The sequence below is a fragment of the Phodopus roborovskii genome, unplaced genomic scaffold, assembly GCF_943737965.1.
Source record: "Phodopus roborovskii unplaced genomic scaffold, PHOROB, whole genome shotgun sequence".
NCBI classification, from domain to species: domain Eukaryota; kingdom Metazoa; phylum Chordata; class Mammalia; order Rodentia; family Cricetidae; genus Phodopus; species Phodopus roborovskii.
In genome coordinates, this window is record NW_026126416.1 from 22,673,325 (window position 1) to 22,688,559 (window position 15,235).

At 49.6% G+C, this 15,235-nt stretch overlaps 1 protein-coding gene across 3 annotated transcripts; it reads right to left on the minus strand.

The window, feature by feature from the left end:
• Nucleotides 1–1,251: 1,251 nt before the first annotated feature.
• Nucleotides 1,252–14,785, minus strand: Mavs (mitochondrial antiviral signaling protein). 3 transcript variants are annotated; one of them, XM_051183346.1, is made up of 7 exons: nt 14,728–14,785; nt 10,039–10,186; nt 8,497–8,674; nt 7,332–7,498; nt 6,179–6,332; nt 3,551–4,041; nt 1,252–2,778 (listed from the first exon to the last, which is right to left on the minus strand). In XM_051183346.1, exons 2-7 carry the CDS (start codon nt 10,153–10,155, stop codon nt 2,350–2,352), a joined length of 1,536 nt encoding a protein of 511 aa, XP_051039303.1. In that variant the 5' UTR covers nt 10,156–10,186; nt 14,728–14,785; the 3' UTR covers nt 1,252–2,349. The 3 variants fall into 3 exon arrangements, with proteins under 3 accessions (XP_051039303.1, XP_051039301.1, XP_051039300.1); XM_051183344.1 differs by lacking the exon at nt 14,728–14,785 and adding an exon at nt 14,502–14,718; XM_051183343.1 differs by lacking the exon at nt 14,728–14,785 and adding an exon at nt 14,502–14,718 and having other exon boundaries at nt 10,039–10,219.
• Between the last annotated feature and the right edge of the window lie 450 nt (nt 14,786–15,235).

Sequence of the window (15,235 nt, forward strand, 5' to 3'; positions counted from 1 at the left end):
TGTACTGAATTCATCACAACAGGGCCCACTGGGACTTGCCGGGGATACAGCAACAGAGTTCTTGGACTTTGGGGAATTCTTCACCAGAGAAAGAAGATATAGATATTAGATCTTCAAACACTTCATAGACCTGCAGAACATGGCATTTAAATCTATTGCTCCTGACAGCACCGAGCATTTCTTGAGAGCATGTTGGGCACTGAGGTCATTCCTTCTGGAGTTCATCCTCTCCTCGGCTAATGACCTCTTGGGCAAAGAACTGCCCCCACCTCGACCGCTGACTTGGACATGCTACTGTGCTTGCAGGAGACAAACATAGAAGACTGCTGAACTTTGCCAAGTTAGGGTAAGACAGCCTTTCTACCTCCCTGCTTCTGTAGTGGTCAGTCAGATACTCTAGGCCTTAGCCATAGCTGGTTGTCCCGATGTTGCTATGAGACTTTAGGTGACTGTCCAGGTAGCCTGCTGTTTCTGTCCTTGCTGCAACTTTTGGAAGCTGCTTGCCTGTACTTCCTGCCTACCCTAGTATTGCTATCTTCCTTCTCAGATCTTTGATGAGGTTAAAGATTAGACTGCCACAATTATTGTTCTCTCTTCCTAGATAGATAGGCACAAGACTTAAACCTTCCAGCTTAGGACAACTCTATAGTAATCTCTGTTACACCTTCACCCTACGACTGGATATGTAGGTGTTAAGTTTGTATGTTCTTAATTTCCTTTTCCTAGAGCATACTTGATATTTATTGTCTTTGTATATAGTTTTATATCAAGCCTAAATCTTTTTTTTAGACTAGAAGGGGAATTATAGTGAGATATCCACCCCACCCACATCTGTTGCACTGACCACGCCCATGGGGGCATGGAGACAGATGTGGGCATGACCTGGGGGAACTAGTTCTGGGGTCCTGGACCCCAGCGTTGCCTCTTGCTTCCTGGTTGGAGACAGAGAGCATCCGGAGGCATCCTTGGGACAGGAACCTGCTGGCAGTCATCTGTTTCTGGTGTAAGTCATTTCTTTCCGAATAAACATCCATTAACCTATCATTTTCCCAGATTCTTATTTATACACACTACACCTACCTCATTGTATGTCTGATGTAGATGTGACTAAATTTTCTGCCCATGGAAGAGGAAAGAATATGCTAGCACCTATCTCTAACAGTGCAGCCAAGAGACCCAGTACCTTTCCATTTAAAACTGATAACATGTATCCAACCCCTAAAAAATGCGGAACTCACAGATTTTCATAGATAAACTCTTTTAATTTAATTATCTTGATAAAACCAGAACACATTAGCGCATATGTATGTGTATTTGCCCCATCTCACAAGAGAGAAAGTGAGGCCCAGAGGTTTATACTTTGCCAGAGATCACTATGTAGGCCAAGGCTGTTCTCTCACTAGCAAAGACTGTACCATTGCCAACATATATTCTGCTTCTCAAGCTCACCTTGTTCAACCAGGTGGGCAGGAGGGTAATTAGTTGGTAGTCATACCCTCTGGGCTAGGCACTAGGTAAATATCTATGTCCTTCAGCCTCAGAAAAGCCCAGTAAAAGGGCTCACTGTCCACACTGGGGAAAAGACTCCAGAAGCTAAACATCTGCTAAAGCCAGAGAAAGCATGGAACTGAAATCCAAGCCCAGCCTGCGCTCCGCCCACCAAAGAGAATGGAGACCAGGAGGGAAGAAGAGGTGGGGTAAGGAGGCTGCAGCAGGGCTCCAGGTCTCCCTTAGACCTGGCAGCTGCTTCTGGCTTTCTCAGGGGTCCACAGCCCTGAGAACCTACAGACCTTCCCTTAGGGTTGCCTGGCTGTGGAGGGGGAACAGAGAGACGGGATTCAAAGCTTCCTAAAAACCAGCCACTCTGCTGTTCCCAGGCTCTAGTACCAAGGCCTTAGGCCAGGCTGCTGGTGGAAGGCACAAGACGTTATGGGAGCTCTCAACAATACACCTGTGCTTGTGTTTCAAGAGACCAGCGCAGGATGAAGGGCACTGTCAACAGAAGTGTGATACCTCCCGATCTTCAGACTTGGGCCAACAAGGATGAGGCCAGTGGGGACACCCCCTTAGGAACACACAGCACAAAATCCTACACGGCTATGTGGGCAGGTCAGAAGCAGTGGAGGTAATCCAGTGCCCCAAAAAGCTAAAGACCGGAAGATGGCATGAATTACGATGGAAAGAATGTCTCTCCCCTACCCCACAGTGGACGGAGTCTTGGTGCAGTTTCCACCCAGACAGCTCGATGGATTCACCATCTCTAAGTTCCCCCAACTCAGCCTCCACCAGCCTGAGCCCAGAGACCATTCTTGGCAGAACTGGGCAAGTGAGTGGCACACAGCTGAGGATTCATTGGGCCAGGTGCCTACTACGGTACAGCATCACTCCCAGGAATGCAGCCAAAAGTGCACCGGTTGCCCCGAGCCACTTAGCCCAGGATATTTGACTGACACAAAGCTCTTCATCTTCTGAGGGCTTCTGGGTGGCTAGTGGCCCAGGGTTTCCTGCCAGGAGGTCAGCACTGGGGTCCTCATCCACCTGCATCCTAAAGGACAAATACTCATTCTCCTCTGGGCCATGATTGGGTTCGGAGCCCAAGGAGCTGCTAGGGCTGATGGCGAGGTCCATAGAGCAGCCTGAGAATGGCTCATCCACCTGGGACAACAGCACACCTGGTTTGCTCATCTCTGCCCCAGAGTACAAGCTCCTGGAACTGCTATCTGGTCCAGGCAAGCTGCTTCTAGTGGTGACTGTGGTTGCTGGAGGCTCTACAGTCTCCTGGAAACATAAGGAGAATGGTGGAAGGGATTCAGGTGACAGGGGGACAAGCTTGGTTGTGTGGCCAGGGCATGAACTAGCATCCCACAATAGCTGAGACCACCCTCTCTTGGGGTTTAACACATCAGGGATACATACACAGCCGGGAAGGAAGTGACAAAGACCCCGCAGTAATCCTTCCAGGGCAGCCCTCTCCCACTCACTGAGCTGCTGTGAGCATCACTGCTAGGAAGCCCTTGCTGGGGTGTGACCCATCTTGCACTACCTGGGCCTGAGAGCCACAAGGCAGCCACAAGATCCCAAGGTTTATGAACTGGGCTCCTTTGGGTGAACATCTGTAAGGCCTTGGGGAAAGTGGTGGCAGGGATCACTGAGTTGGAGTAGCTGCTCCAAGCTGGATGCTTGAGACCACTGTCCAGTGAACAAAGCACAGGAACCATCATGCCCATCCCTCACTACTTCATCTACAAAATGGTACTGCTGAGCTTAATTGGGGGCTTTAAGCTCCAAATGAGTTAATATACATGTCAGTGGGGATGGTCCCATGCCCCACCCTGCTGAAGGTCCATCATTCTTCCTTGAAAACAAGGGGTAAGGGCTGGATGAGGCAACAAGGGGTAAGGGCTGGATGAGGCTGATCCCCATCTGTCCCAACACCTAGATGAACCAGACCAGAGACAGCACAGAGACTGAAAGGGTCAGAGGCCAGGGCAGAGGACCTGCTGTCTTGGCAAAGCGGACTGAGTGACTATTAGGAGGAACGAAGTCTTACCTTGGCTTGGTTGTTGCTCCTGTTGAGCGGCATTACACTGGCAGGTGCTTTGGCCACACTAACAGGCACTTTGGATGGCATTGTGCCAGCATATGCTGAGTTGATGGGTAATCTTGATGGCGCTATATTGGTGAGCACAGCAGAGGGCATTGCAGCAGTGGACTTTGTACTGATAGGCAACTTGGAGGACACTTTGGAAGACATGGTAGTCACCGGTAGCGATCTGGTAGAAGGCGGCACTGAGCTGGTGGTCACAGAATTGGTGGGTACTCCCCCATCAGTGCTGAGACAGGTGGCAGCTTTGGCCTGGTCACCAGCTCCCTTTGCAAAAGCCAATCCAGAGGAGGAGGAAGGCAAGGAGGTATCAGGAGATGGAACTGACACCGTGACCCCAGGCAAGTGGCTTGTCCGCTGGGTGGTACGTGGAAGGGGCTGGAAGGAAACTGTTGGAGACACGGGTCCATGGAGTGGTGTGGGAATGGAGTCAACACCTACAGGTAGGGAGACAAAAACAGAAACCCAAAAGATGGTTTTACAATAAGGGCTAGAGAAGGGTCCCCATGACCTTGGTTACACTGCCCCTATCACATCCAGTCTCCCCGCTTCCTGCTCATGGAGAAGACACAGCCCTAGTCTGTCCTGTCCTCAGAATAAAACGGCCTCTGCCTTCATCCACACCCAAAAGCTTGATGCTCACTATAAATTATTCTTTTTTTCCTTCCACCTTGCACACTCGCCTCTTCTCCCACTTCTGCCTCATCTAACTTGTCCTGGGCATAAGTGTGAGTGTCCTGAGACACTTCCCTCACCACTGTCCCCGTCTATCTTCCAGAAAGGGCAGTCCTGAATTGGGGAAAGGAACAGCAGGACTGCTCAATAGAACCACTAACACCAGTCAATGGAACCACAAGCGTATGCCCCAAGGATCAAGGACCTAGTAGTCCCAGAAAGGGAGCTTGATCTGGGGAAACCGGAAGCAGCAGGCAGTAACAGTGCATAAGGGTGATGTTACCAGACTCTTCAGAGAACTCTCAGGACACGCATGCCAAGGCTGACAGACATCAGATGTGATGTCTGACGTCTCCCCCGAAACCTAACGGAAAATCTCCAGGTACCTGTGATCATAAACATGCTACAAATGAAATGCCTGTAGCCCCATAGGTCACAGCAATATTTCCCGAGAAACGTCTTGTGACAAGCTGACATTACAAAGCACAGTGACTGGGGGCTGTGTGGGGATGAAAGAATTTGGGAGCACTAAGATGATTTCCCCCAACCTTTAACTGCTTCACACAGCAATTATAGGGCGCTGAGGGCTGACCAGGCACCTGTGACAAACAGAACAGTTAAGGGTAGAGGGGAGCCATTCTAGCCTAGAAAGCCAGGGTGGATGGAGCACAGCCCTGGGGTGGGGTGGGGCACCCGGTTCTTCTGATCCCTGACTGACTCATCTGGAGTTGAAACACTTTAGTGATTTTCCTGGTGTCTTGGTTACTTTTCTACCGCTGTGACAACACTGTGACCAAGACAACTTATGAAAGAAATCACTTCATCTGGCTGGGGCTCCCTGTTCCAGAGGGTTAGAGCCCATGAGGATCATGGTGTGGAGCATGGCAGCAGGCAGGCAGGTATGGTGATGGAGCAGTAGCAGAGAGCTTCCATCTGATCCACAAGCATAAGGCAGAGAGAGAGAGAGAGAGAGAGAGAGAGAGAGAGAGAGAGAGAGAGAGAGAGAGAGAGAGAGAGAGAGAGAGAGCACTGACTAAGGATGGCCTTGGCTTTTGAAACCTCCAAGCCCACCTCTTTGACACACCTCTTCCAACAAGGCCACACCTCCTAGTTCTTTCTACATAGTTCCACCAACTAGGGACTAAGAATTGAAATGCATGAGCCTCCAGGAGCCATTCCCATTCTAACCACCACAGCCGGGAAATAGAGACCGCCTTGTACAGAACAGGGTCCTATGCTATCCCTCATCAGCTAGTCCTATGCTATCCCTCCTTCAGGCTCTGGACAATCCCTACCAGGTCCTTTTACCTGAGTGCAAAAATAGCCCTAACTCTCTCTCTCACATGCAGCAATGTATAGCAATACACACCTACACCGCAACCACACTCTCCAATGTGATTTTGCCAGTTTCTCCATTCTCGGAATCTGGCCTGGCCTTATAACTTGTTTTGAAGTAATGAGGCCAGTTTTGAGCCTATGCCTCACAGCCCTGCCTTTCTTTTACCTAGAGCCTTGCCCAGATGCAATGAATTGGGTTTGTGTGCTAGAGGATGAGAGAACGAAGAGGCACCAGCCAATGGATATTAGCAGAACAAATGTATGTCAGGGAGGATAAGAGGATGTCAACAAAACCAGAAGACCTACCCAGCTGAGCCGTGTGCAATTTAAGCTGCTGTTATTCTTCTCTCTCTCTCTCTCTCTCTCTCTCTCTCTCTCTCTCTCTCTCTCTCTCTCACACACACACACACACACACACACACGTACACATGCACACTCTCTGAAGGGAATACCCTTTATTCCTATCCTGCATCCTGTCCGAGAAAGGCCAGGTGATAACTGTAACCCTAACCTTCACTTGAGAGGTCTGAGAGACCCTGTAATACTACATTATGTGCATACTTGCTGTGTTGGTGCCACCCACTTCTGGCTCTTGACCATGGTGTTCTCTGGAAGGCTGAGAGCTGACAGCTTGCAGGTTAGATGAGGGCATCAAAGAGCTACCAGACATCCTCGGGATGGCCCCAAGGCTGGCCTGTGGGGCTTGCTCTAAACTCTGCAATAGAAGAAATGAGAGAGAGAGAGAGAAAAAAAAAGGCAGTTGCTTCTCCCAAAAGCTGACAAAGAGTAGTGGACATTTATGGGGCATCTTTAGGTTTAGCTCCTATTCCCAGGATCCCGGGAACCCTTGCTTTGCTTCTGGCCATAGGTTATCTTCACACACCAGTGGGTAGCTCATCAATAATATACTTGCCTAATACAAGTCCCTGGAATCTATTTGGTTTTGTTGTTGCTATTACTATCCCATCCTAGCCTTGAACTTACTCTGTAAGTTCTTATTTACCCCCTGTACTTCCTGAGTACTTAGCTTACAGGCATGTGTCATCATACCCAGCTTATATGGTGTTGGAAATTGAATTCAGGTTTGTGTGTATGCCAGACAAGAGCTCCACCAACCTAGAGCCACGTCCCAGCCTCTTAGAATGACCTCAAGTGCCTTAAAAAAAAAAAAAGAAAGAAAGAAATGTCCTGCCCAAGTTCCCTATCCATGTGCCTGTGTCTGGGTCTGTAACCACTGCGTATAGCCCTTCCTTTAGCAGTTTCTGCGCAGACCCTATGGCTTCAGACCCACAGTTTGGGGTCTCGTCTACACCCCATGGCTGACTCACCTTATCTCAGTAGAACTAGTTATCTTTCCCCCATACCTGATTTCACTATTGATAATTAAGAACCCTGTCACCCATGACTTCCTGAGCCTTCATATAACCTCCCTCATATTCAAATCTGGTTCCCCCTCCCCCCCCCCAATCTTTTACTCAGCTCAACATGTCACATGACCATTGCAAAGACCTCAAAACCATGCCTCCTAGCTAGCTGATGACAGACTGCCGAGGTGACCACAGGCCTGGCCAACAGTCAGGTAGCTAGTGAGGGAACTCTAGTATTCTTAGCAGAGATAAGGCGTGGTTTTCAGGAGGTAGCAAGGGGCTTCTGGAAGGCTGGGTGGTCAGAAGTGGGCAGGCACACAAAAGCAGGGGGCTTGAAGCAGACCTACCTCTCCTGGGGACTTTGGTGGCTGAGTGTCCTGGATAGGCCTGGGGTAGCCTGGTCTCTCTTGGTAGCTATTGCCAGGGATGCTGTGGCCTGGAACAGCAGAAGGTCCTGAAGTTGTGGCAGGGACTGCTGGTGGCTCCAGTGGGGCTAGGGAGCGGAGTGGAGTTCCTAAAGGACAAAGATGAAGATCCCAGAAAAATCAGAAGTATTCTGGTATCAGAAGAGGCCTGGAAGCTTTGAGATGTCTCCCTTAAATAATTCCAAAAGCTGACCTGATGAGGGATGAATTTGTTAGAGGTGATAAGCATCATTGGGGAGGGGGCAGGGAAGAGGAGCTGGAGAAGACAGGAAAGGGGGTGAGGGAGGTGGAGGGGCAGGAGCCCCTCACACTATCAGTGGCCATTCCCCTGTCCCAAGGCTTTCTCCTCTCAGCAGCCATCCCCAAATGATCCTTGTCTCCGACCTCTCCCATAGTCATTTCTATTGAGAGAGCACTGCTGACTCCCACAAATGAGACGACCAACTTGGAAAGAAGGGAGGAAAAGAGAAAGAAAAGCAAACATGGGGAGTTCAAGATTGGCTTGACTTTTCTTCCTGGATCTTCTCTTCAGGCCCAATTACCAACACCTCCCCACCCCCCATCTCCATCACATGACTTGGCAGGGACATTAAGAGGAATTAAGGAGCGACTGGGCAGCTGGGTGTTGGGCTTAGAAACCAGGATGTTTTTACGGAAACCTTGGGGAGGGGAAGAGAAATGAAGAGTGGGGTGAGCGACTGGGCATAGACTCTACACTCTACATTGTAGAGAAAGGAGACAGGAGAGAGAAAACCAGGACCAGGGAGGGAGGCAAACACCAGAGCTACAAAATTGACAGCAGGTGCCTTGTGCTGGGCACAGGGGAGGCGTGGAACTCCAGTGAGGCACTCGACAGGCATCTGCAGCCACACATGAGGGATGTGGCCATTAGCCCCACTGCGACAGACTATGAAAGAAAGGGATAGGGCCAAAGGGACATAGCTAGTGAGTGGCTAAGCCTAGGTATATCCTATGATGGAGAGTGATGGAGATAGAAAGGCAAGAGGTACAAGGTGAAGGAAGAGGAAGATTGCCAGCCCGAGAAACAGGCAAGGGCCCGGGAAGGAGGCTGGGGCAGGATGCTCACCAGGAGGTAGGTAGCTCTGATACACTCGAGTCACTTGGTCAGCCAGTCCAGGCAGCTCACAGATCCTCAGCGCCCGGATGAAGAACTCTACCCAGCCAACCCGACGCTGGAGCTTATTGAAGAGTTCCCAGAGTGTGTCCTGGTTTCCCAGTTGCTTGTAGGAAGCCCGCAGTCGATCCTGTAAGACAGTATAGCCACCCTACTCGGGCCTAGCCTTTTCTCCGCTCAGACGAGAGCTACTGCAAAGAGGACACTAAGAAAGCCACAAGAGGAAGGGCAGCTACCTGAAACTGGGTGAGCGGCAGGACAAGGCCAGGGTGGTAGCCCAAGTATGGAGTGAGGAGGAGCAGTCGACAACAATAAAGGGTGCTGCCAGGAAAAGGCTCTGGCCATGTCTAGGTTTGCAGGCACTGTCTCATTAAATGCTGCGATCATCCCCACTTTAAAGATAAGGAGACAGAGGCTTAGCACAAGCAAAGCAGCAAAAGGGGCAAAGCTTCAATCAGGCAGCCACTAAAGCAAAGAGAAGAGGGAATGAGATGGGAAGGAAAAGAGGCCCAGCAACAATGGGATGAAGGGGGCAGAGGAGAAAGGGGAAGGGACCAAGAATGGGAAGCAAGACAGGTAAGAATACTGTGGAAATTCTAGAAATATAACACCAGCTGTAGTATTTTTATTCACTGGATTCCCAATTGAAAAGCATCAATCAGCTTGTAGTCCCAACACTAGGGAGGCTGAGGTAGGAGGATTATGGGTTTGAAACCAGACTGGGCTATATGGTAAGACCTTGTCTGAAGAAGAAGGAAAAAGGAAGGAGGAAAGAAGAAAGGAAGAGAGAGGAGGAAGAAGAGGAAGAGGAAAACTTGGTAGAGGATTAGGAGGAAGAGGAGGAGAAGAAAAGAAAACCAAGTGACAATCCACAGGGAGTATTTACTACACACTAGATGGCAGAGTGTCCCGATGGATGCCCAACACAAGGTGTTACAGCCCAGACCTGCGCTGTAACAGTATCTGCACGGGAGACTGCGCAGGAAACAACGGTACTCATGAGACACCTAGAACAGTTGGCCCCAACAGCACAGGCAGATGCTGGGAGCACAGGAACCCATGCCATCTGAGAAGACCTATAAACCACTTCATGGCTGGTGAGTGCAGGAGCCCACACCAAGTCCTAATGCGGCAAGACACTGGCTGCTCCCTCAGGACAGACACTCCAGACTCTAGTCCAAGATAAGATCCTATGAGAGAATGAATCAAGACCCAGTAAGACCAAGATCCAAAGACAAGCAAAGAGAAGGCTCCCTAGAGCCAGAGCCTGGAAACCTGCCCATCTGGTGCCATGTTCTTGAGTGCAGCATAAAAACGAAAGGAGTTCAACTAGGTTAGAAAAGCCACTGTAAATAAGCTTAATCTGAAAGTTAGAAAAGCAGTGCAGGCGGCAATCTCAGGGGCCCTGGCCTGGGAGAAGGGCTGGGACAGGCTGAACTTGGATGGCACAGCCCTGTGCCGGTGCACTGGGCAGCTGTGGCTTCCCTGGCTCACCTGGTCACTGGCTGTGAGGCAGGGCAGGTAAGGCAGGATCTCCAAAACGTCAAGACAGCAAAACTTGCTGTGGTTGTCTCGGATATACTTATAGGTCTTGTCCTCAGCAAATGTCATGGCTGCTCAGCTTCTGGAGTGGACTCCGGCCCTGGGAAGGGTAGGATGGACTGAGAAGGATGGACTAGAAGAAAGATCACACAGGGCAACAAGTTGGCAGTGGGGTTGGAGGCAGGCAATTCTTTCTCGGCTTTTAGAATCTTTGCTTTATTTCCTTTAACTTTCACTTCTTTCTTTTTTAAATATTTCTTTTATTAATTTTAAAAAGTATGTGTATATGTGTGGGTATGGGTGTGGATATGTGTGTGAGGGAAGGTGCCCGGGGAGGCCAGAAGAGGGCACTGCAACCCTTGGAGCTGGAGTAACAGGTAGTTACAAGCTGCCAGATGTGGGTGCTGGGATCACAACTCTGGTCAGCTGTGCACTCTCCCAACTGCTGAGCCACCTCTCCAGTCCTAATCTTCCACTTCTTTAAACAGCCTGTGTTACTACCAGCTGGATCCAAGGGCTCTCAAATAATTCCCTTGAAAGTGAATTGATGAACAGAGAGCTATCTCTCTAGTGCCCACTTCTGCCTTTTGGGTTTAATCATTTTCTTTCTCTTTGTTTTTGTCCGTTTTCGGTTTTCTCCAGACAGGGTTTCTCTGTATTGCTTTGGAGCCTGTCCAGGCTGGCCTTGAACTCACAGAGATCTGCCTGCCTCTGCCTCCCGAGTGCTAGGATCAAAGGTGTGGGCCACCAGTGCCCAGCTGGGTTTCATCATTTTCTAAGGATTTGATATTGCTTGTACCGTTAGCTGCTGAGACTGTGAAAGATACTAGATGCCGTCCTATCTCTAAAGAGGGATAATACAAGAGTCACCTATTAATATTGCTTCTTTTGGGTATACTGAAAACAAAGGGAGCTTCCCAATATGATGATGATAGAATAATGCTAGTGTAAAGTTGGAGGAAATATAGCACCAATAAATTGGGGGGGGGGCGCTTGCTAGCTACCTGAATACCGAACAACTGAGGTCTCTCAGATCAGACTGTTTCTGGATCATGATGCAAGCCCACTAGTTTGCCATATATGCACACATATATTCTCATGGGAGAACACTGAGTTCGCTACACTGAAGTCACTTTACAACTCAGAGCAAATTACCAGCCCTTCCCATAAAATGGTTCAGAGAGGGGCTGGAGAGATGGCTTAGTGGTTTAATGGAAAAGCATGCTCACTTGAGAACATTAATAAAGACGTGGTTTAGAGCAGTGGTTCTCAACCTTCCTATTGATGCAACCCTTTAATACAGTTCCTCATGTTGTGGTGACCCCCAACCATAAGATTATTTTTGTGGCTGCTTCATAACTGTGATTTTACTACTTTTATGAATCATAACATATACCTTGTGAATGAGTCGTTAGAAGAACCACTGGTTTAGATGGGTTAGTGGAAAAGAACACTCGTTGCTTTTCCAGATCACCCACATCTGGTGGCTCAAAACTGCCCATAATTCTGGTTCCAGGCAAATCTGACTCTCTTTTTTAGCCTGCACACACTTGATACACTCAGACAGACGTAAACATACATTTTAAAAATTATTTTTAAAAATGATTCAGAGAGCTTGTGCAACACAGTTGCACAGTTCAGGCATGTAAGCTTAAATTTAAATACACAACATACATACATTGGTTTTTTGAGACAAGGTTTCTATGTGTAACTGCCTTGGTTGTCCTGGAACTCTCTCTCTGTAGGTCAGGCTGGGCTTGAACTCACAGAGATCTGCCTGCCTCTGCCTCCTGAGTGCTAGGACTAAAGACTTGTGCCACCACTGCCCGGCCAAATTTTTAAAAGTATTTATTTTTCAAATTGTTTATGTATATAGGTGTTTTACCTGCATGTATGTTTACACACCACTTTTGAGCTTGATGTCCATGGAGGCCAGGAGGAGGCATCGTATCTCCTGGAACTGGATTTACAGACAGCTGTGAATGGCCATATGGATGCTGGGAATCAAACCCAGGTCTTCTGGAAGAGCAGCCAGTGTTCTTAACCATGGAGCCTTCTCTCCAGCTCCCTTCAGGTTAATTTTTTAAAGGGGCCACTTTTAAACACTCATTCATTTATTATAGTATTGTATGATGGGTGTGTGAATGTGCGCCCACATGTCACAAGTACACATATGAAAATCAGAGATCAGCGCCTCCCCCCCAACACTGTTCCTCTGTTTTGCTTTTGGAGCCGGTCCTGAAACAAGAGGAGAGCTTTTGTAAGTTGATTCTCTCCTTCCATTTTGGGTTCTAGAGCTGGGTCTCAGGCCATCAGACTTAGACAGCAAACACTTTTACCTGCTGAGCCATTTCACCAGCCCTAAATTTAAGCATTTAAAGTGCCTTAAATGCAAGCAAACATTACTTATGCAGCGCCACAGTGTGTTTGTTTACTTGTCTCTTATTTGCCCTCCCCATCAGGACTAAGAAGACAAGGGCACTGTGCCCTCCACATCCAATTTATATACTATTGGAGTGGAACTGGTCACAGATCTGTTAGCACAAACCTAGACGACAAGTCCAGAAAGTAATTCTGATTATGAAGAAAGTAAAAGGAGACAATGGGGCAGAACTCTGGGAGGAAATACCTGAGCAGAAGGCAAAGTAGATGCAAAAGTTCTAAGATGTGTGTTTCTCTCCAAACACCCCAAGTTCTAAGAGCTTGGCGTGTCTGAAGAGAAAGTATGTGAGTGAAGTGGTATGGAAAGCTAAGAGGGGCGAGGTCAAGGTCAAAGAGGTTAGCATGTAAGGTGTTGTGGGAAGGACTTTTTGGGCTTTATTTGGTGAGAAACAGGGGGATCAATGGAAAGCAGAAGCTCTGACTTGCACTGTAGAACTCTCCAGAGGTTTGAAGGCCTTTGAGACACCCAGGATAGAAGAAGGGTGATAAATCAAGAGACCAAGTGGGAAAAGGATGATGGGTGTGGCCAGGATGGCAACCAGAGGTGGTGATGGCAGCTATATTCCTGGTGCTTTGTACACATGGGAGGTGGGGGAAAGAATCAAACATTGTTTCTTGGGAGCCGGGGCAAGGAAGGTGTGTGCCATTTACTACACTAGGGAAGTCAGGGAGAAGCCACAGACAGAGAGCACTTCACAGCTCCATTTTGACAAATTCAACTTGTTGGATTCCAAGAATATTGTTCAAAAGAGAAGAAGGAAGGGGGATAAGAGGGAAGCAAGTGCTCTTGGTTGAAATATGAGGCCCCTGGGAGACAGTGTAGCTGCTGCAGGTGCAGGGCCCTTGTAGGTGGAAGATGAAATGCCAGGTCTGCCTAGTGACCTCAGCCCCTGCTGAGGTTATCTCCCGCTAACTACCAAACGCTACATTGCTATGGAGAGCTTTAGATGGAAGGTCAGGAAATCAGGGAGGTAAGATTAAGGTCTGTTGGGCCTTCAGCTAATGAAAAAGAATAGCTCAGTGACGGACAGGCTGATGACCCTTCCCTTCCTTGCCCAGATCACCTAGAAAGACATAAGGGAGTCAAATTAGTGATTTTCTGCGGTCCAGCCACAACACTGAATGCACATATGGGGGGGGGCATGTAGCCCCACCAAAAGCAGAGGAAAGCTCACATTTGTTCTTTTCTTGAAGGTTCATTGTTAGGAAGAGCAACCTAAGGTTCTTTCAGTTAGTCCTTTGACACAATCACGAGCAAAAAGCAAGTGACACTGTGCCACACCACTGACAGTGTGGGTTGAACCCAGACTTTTTGCCGTGGACTAACAGAGCATGGAGACCCCTACAACAGGAGAGCCACCAAGTCCATCTTTATGCCAAGGTCGCTCACTGCCTGGGCATAGGACTACAGGGTGGGAAGATGAAGCATTTAGGCTCCTTGAAAACATAAAATTCTCCCAGACACAGCTAGCGTTAATGGCGCCCTCACTGACATTCGCCTGAGTTCTGAGATCAAGGCCAAATGCCCTTCAAGTTTTTGAAGCTTCACAGTATCCAAAGAACATGGGGGGGGGGGCACTTGGCTTTGTTTTGTTTTCATCCTTTTCTTCAAACTTCTTTGCCATCTCAGAGAAAAGGAGATAGATGGCAGTGGTGTCTTGGACACAGTAAAGCTTCCGACCAGGTCACGGAAAGAAATAGACACACTCCCGAAGGACAGGTCTCCTGGCCTCAAACTGGATTCCTGGCCGGTCCCAGGCCTCCAAGTGCAGGGAGGCTGTTTTGAACAGGTGTCACTACCCACAACTGTCAGACCCGGGATCGGGCGACAGTCCGGACTGGCAGACCTACTCCCTGGAGCGACTGTCACAGATCGTTGCGCGCGGCCAGGCCTCGCTGGAGTCACCAGGGACGGGGACAGGCACTCCGCAGTTCTTCCTATCCAGCCCAGACAAACGCTCTGCACCACCTACCTGCTCGCTAAGGGTGCTGGATGCGGCGGGAGGGACTCCCGGGGTCCCGAATCCGTATGGGGTGGGCCGCACTCTCCCATAATCAGGTCAGGAGCCTCCCCGACCCCGCGTGCCCGGGGCGATCCTGCGGACTCCGAGCCGCACTGGGCTCCGTCCAAGGCCCCCTCCCTGAAGGGCGTTGGTGAGCACTGAGCCCGGAGAACCCACTCCCAGGCTGCGAACTTACCAAGAGGAAACCAGAGTAGGCAACAAGTTGACCTGCTTGCGACCGTGCAGAACCCTCCCAGATGAAGAGGGCGGGGCGGGCAGGGCGAGCAGCGCGGCCATTGGCCAGGGAGGAGGGAGACGGGAGGGACGGAACCGGAATCGCGGTCATTGGCTGGGCAGGGTGGGTCGGAAGCTAGGCTGTTGGCTGGGCAAGGAGGGCCAGGCCGATCGTGGGGGCCATTGGATGAGACTCTGGTCTAGCCGCTAGTGCTTACTTGGGGGGCGTTCTGGCTCCCTGCAGAGGCGCGAAGGAGCAGATTTTTTTTCTCCCTGCTTTCTCCTTCTCTGCTTGGTCTAAAGCAGTTTCCAGAGGAAGTCCAGAAGCCCAGAAAACTGCCTTTCTTGGACTCGGTCCCATGCAACTCAGCAAAGCATCTCTTCTAGCTAACAGCTGGAGGAGAGAGGGTCTCCAATGCCTGGCAAGCAGTGCTCCATAAGGGTGGGGTGCCACGCAAATGTCACAGGGG

Bases quoted from the DNA above. Each gene is read 5' to 3' on its own strand.
- Mavs (XM_051183346.1), bottom strand. From the start codon at position 10,155: ATGACATTTGCTGAGGACAAGACCTATAAGTATATCCGAGACAACCAC. The intron at 7,499-8,496 runs GTGAGCATCCTG...TTTGTCCTTTAG, and splicing joins TCAGAGCTACCTACCTCCTG to GAACTCCACTCCGCTCCCTA. The intron at 4,042-6,178 runs GTATGCACATAA...CCCTACCTGTAG, and splicing joins GGGTGGCACCAACACAGCAA to GTGTTGACTCCATTCCCACA.